Below are 3,418 nucleotides of genomic sequence, written 5' to 3'. Positions count from 1 at the left end.
TATATCACATTTGGTGGGATTGTCCCATTCTACAACCATTTTGGAAGCAAGTACACAAAGAGATCCAAGTTGCCCTCTCACATAATATACCTTATAATCCCATCACCTTACTATTTAACTTCCCACCTAAGATTAAATGTAAATATAAATTAACACTCCTATACATTATGTTAAGTGGCGCGAAGCAGTTAATCCCGAGGCTCTGGAAACAACAAACAATTCCTACAATAGGAAGTTGGAGACAAAATGTCACTTTTCTTTTATCTTTAGAACAATACCACTATCAAAAAACAGGCAGGATGGACTTCTATTGTGCATTAATGATTTTCTGGGAAACATATATCTATACAATAAATAAGAGTCCCTAGCATAAACTAACCACCAAGTATAAATAGGACCTGATTGATCTCATGACTCCGAGACACATATAAATTATGTGCGTTTTCTCCTCTGCGCCTCATAGAAATACACCAAAGTTATGTTATTATAACCTTTATTGTTTTTTACCTTATTTTACGTTCAAAGCTGTTAAAGAATATAAACAGGAAAAGAAAATTTAACAAGCATTGATGACTGCATAATATTTCACAGAGAAATGGAAATACTTATTCTCTAGAGAACTGCACATCTTCTATTTTGTTTGTATTCTCTCAAAAATGTAAAATGAACAACCTGTACTGATATATTGTTTTTGATCAAATAAAGCTTGTTGAAAATTAAAAAAAAAAAAAAAAAAAAAAAATAATATATTAATATAACTGTGTTGGTTATGCAAAACTAGGGAATTGGTAATAAAGAGATTATCTATCTTTTAAAACAATAACAATTCTGGTATAGACTGTTCCTTTAAGTGTAAAATGTACTTTTTACATTTCAAGTATTTAAAACAAAAAACTCAGATTATAAGGAGTGCAATCAATAACCAATTTATTTATAAGTTGCATTAAACAATGCCCATGAAGGAGCCACAGAGCATTTTTTGTCCAATTAAATTCAGATAGGATATAGCCAGGAATACAAGTGATTTAGTTGGCAGCGATGGTGTTCTGGATCCAGGAGACGTAGTTGCAGACCTTGGTGTAGACACCAGGATAGTTCCTGAGAGCGCAACCATAGCCCCATGAGACAATACCCTGCAGCTGTCCGTTACACACCACAGGTCCGCCAGAGTCACCCTGAAAGAAGGAAGATTATTATAAGAGAGAAACCTACCTAAAACTATAACAGGGTTAAATATCTAAAGGAATTTATACCTTTATTTGTAAAATATAAACTAAAATAACAGTTGGAATCGATTTTATAATTTGTGCATGCAAAATAGATCCGAGGATTCTAATCATTATTATCATTTACACAACACAAACATATTTATGAGATGATTATGCACGTTATAGTTTCTGAATGAGGAATGATTATCATATGAGAGAAAACAACTCTAAACCATATTAGGGGAAATATCTAAAGGAGATAATTGTAGTTTAAAAAATATAAAGTAAAAGATCATCAGTTAGAACTTGTAATTACTGTATTAACTGTATCAGTAAACCATTTTCAAGAAATAAACATGTTTATAAGATATAAAATATCTGCAAAAAATATTAAAATATATGAGAATTGAGCAGTCATTAATCTTTAGATACTTGTTCAATGAACATGTAAGACTAGAAATAAATTGAACAGTAGTTAGAATAAAATAACTTTAGATTAATAGAAAGGGGACAGGCGATGTTACCTGGCAGGAATCCTTGCCACCTTCCAGATATCCAACACAGATCATGTTGTTTGTGATCTCTCCTGGGTAGGCACCGGTACACTGGGCAGTAGTCAGGATAGGGGCGCTCACGCACTGCAGGAGATCTGGGTAGTTGGCTACAAATGAAACCATTAAATCATTAGGTTACAATTTTTTTATGATATCAACATCATTTGAAATTCTGTTCTTATACTTTTCTCAGTGTTATATATTTATCAATATGTTCCATAGAAATGATGAATAATAGGAAGCAAACTGTTATATTATGTTGTGTTTTTATTGTAATGAAATGATCATCTTAACAAAAAAAATCATGATCGTGAAAGGATATAAAAAAAAAGTCCTATTTGGTAATTTTTACTCACTGCCACTGCTGAGTGTGTTTCCCCAGCCAGAGATCAGACAGCTGGTGCCAGCGGCGGCACATCCAGAGGGCAGAGCTACAGCCTTCACATAGGAGTTCAGGGTGGCGGCAGATGCGAGCTTGATGAGCATGATGTCATTGTCCAGGGTCCTGGAGTTGTAGCTGGCATGTCTGATGACCTTGGCAGAGTTGATGAACTGCTCTGTGCCCTCACTGGTAACAATGTTGTGCTCTCCCAGTCTGACCTGGATGCTTCTGCAGGTGTGATGAGATGGAAAATCACAAAGGAATGTAGATAAATTTATGAAATATAATTTTGTAAATATAGTTTTTTGAACAAAAAAATTTATTTTATAGAAGTGTTGACTTTAGAAGACATATTGAAAAAATATAGCAGAAACGGATATAATGAACTATAGCTGCGTGGGGCTATATGTGAATATTAAGTAGGAAAAGTATATTAAAACTATCCAAATAGCTTACGTTTTGTAGCAGTGAGCAGCAGACACAACCCACAGGCTGTTAATCAGGGACCCACCACAGAAATGGTAACCGGAGTTCAGAGACACCTGATATGGGAGAGCGTTCTTGCCGCAGGTGTAACCTCCTACAATCTTATCATCATCCTCAAATGCAGCTGAGAACATAATATTACACAGATACAAGAACGTTAGACTTTCCTGACCAATTTGTTCAAACAAAATCCCTATAATGTTAGTGATACAGCATAAAACAATGCAGGATCTTGAAAAGTCATGTTTAACATTACTAATAATTTATTAATTCCTGTTAGCTTTTATATGATGCTAGCACTTATTGATAGTGTATATTTTCTGTGTTTCATACTTACCAGCAGCTCCCAGGAGCACACAGAGCAGAAACAGCTTCATCCTGGAGATATGTTGGATGGATATGTTTGTTGTAGACCAGCTTGGTATTTATATGGTTTGTTGGTGGTAATCGTTCTTTACCTAACACCTTGTGTCACATCATGGAAACGTGGTCTAGTTAATCAATACTCAATGTATAGATATCAATAGGTAGCTTATCAAAGGAATTGTGCTATTTTAGTCATAGAAAGTACACAAGGAAGAGATAATGTAACAACAACATTTGTTTTTCTGATTTATCAACTTCTATCACCATCAAGACATTTTGAAAAAAGATATAAAGAACAGACTCTAATTTTAGAAATTTGTTCTCAGAAAAACTAGCAAAAAAAGTAAATTCAATATAAATAATTGCACCTGATGTAGAAATTAGAAAATTATATTATAATTCAATTAAAAATTATTTCCCAA

At 33.7% G+C, this 3,418-nt stretch overlaps 1 protein-coding gene across 1 annotated transcript; it reads right to left on the bottom strand.

Moving 5' to 3' along the window:
• Positions 1-1,025: 1,025 nt before the first annotated feature.
• Positions 1,026-3,010, bottom strand: LOC128639654 (trypsin-like). Its single transcript, XM_053691780.1, has 5 exons — positions 2,968-3,010; positions 2,601-2,754; positions 2,119-2,372; positions 1,733-1,869; positions 1,026-1,175 (listed from the first exon to the last, which is right to left on the bottom strand). The coding sequence occupies exons 1-5, from the start codon at positions 3,005-3,007 to the stop codon at positions 1,026-1,028; spliced, it is 735 nt and encodes a 244-aa protein (XP_053547755.1). The 5' UTR covers positions 3,008-3,010.
• Between the last annotated feature and the right edge of the window lie 408 nt (positions 3,011-3,418).

This window comes from Bombina bombina, chromosome 9 (assembly GCF_027579735.1).
Source record: "Bombina bombina isolate aBomBom1 chromosome 9, aBomBom1.pri, whole genome shotgun sequence".
In the NCBI taxonomy this organism is placed as follows: domain Eukaryota; kingdom Metazoa; phylum Chordata; class Amphibia; order Anura; family Bombinatoridae; genus Bombina; species Bombina bombina.
The sequence above is the reverse complement of the archived record's forward strand: the minus strand, read 5'-3'. Positions and strand labels throughout refer to the sequence as shown.

Excerpts from the sequence above, each read along its gene's own strand:
- LOC128639654 (XM_053691780.1), bottom strand. The coding sequence starts at position 3,007 with ATGAAGCTGTTTCTGCTCTGTGTGCTCCTGGGAGCTGCTG. Across the intron at positions 2,755-2,967 it reads TGTGCTCCTGGGAGCTGCTG|CTGCATTTGAGGATGATGAT; the intron begins GTAAGTATGAAA and ends TTATGTTCTCAG. Across the intron at positions 2,373-2,600 it reads GCTGCTCACTGCTACAAAAC|AAGCATCCAGGTCAGACTGG; the intron begins GTAAGCTATTTG and ends TCACACCTGCAG.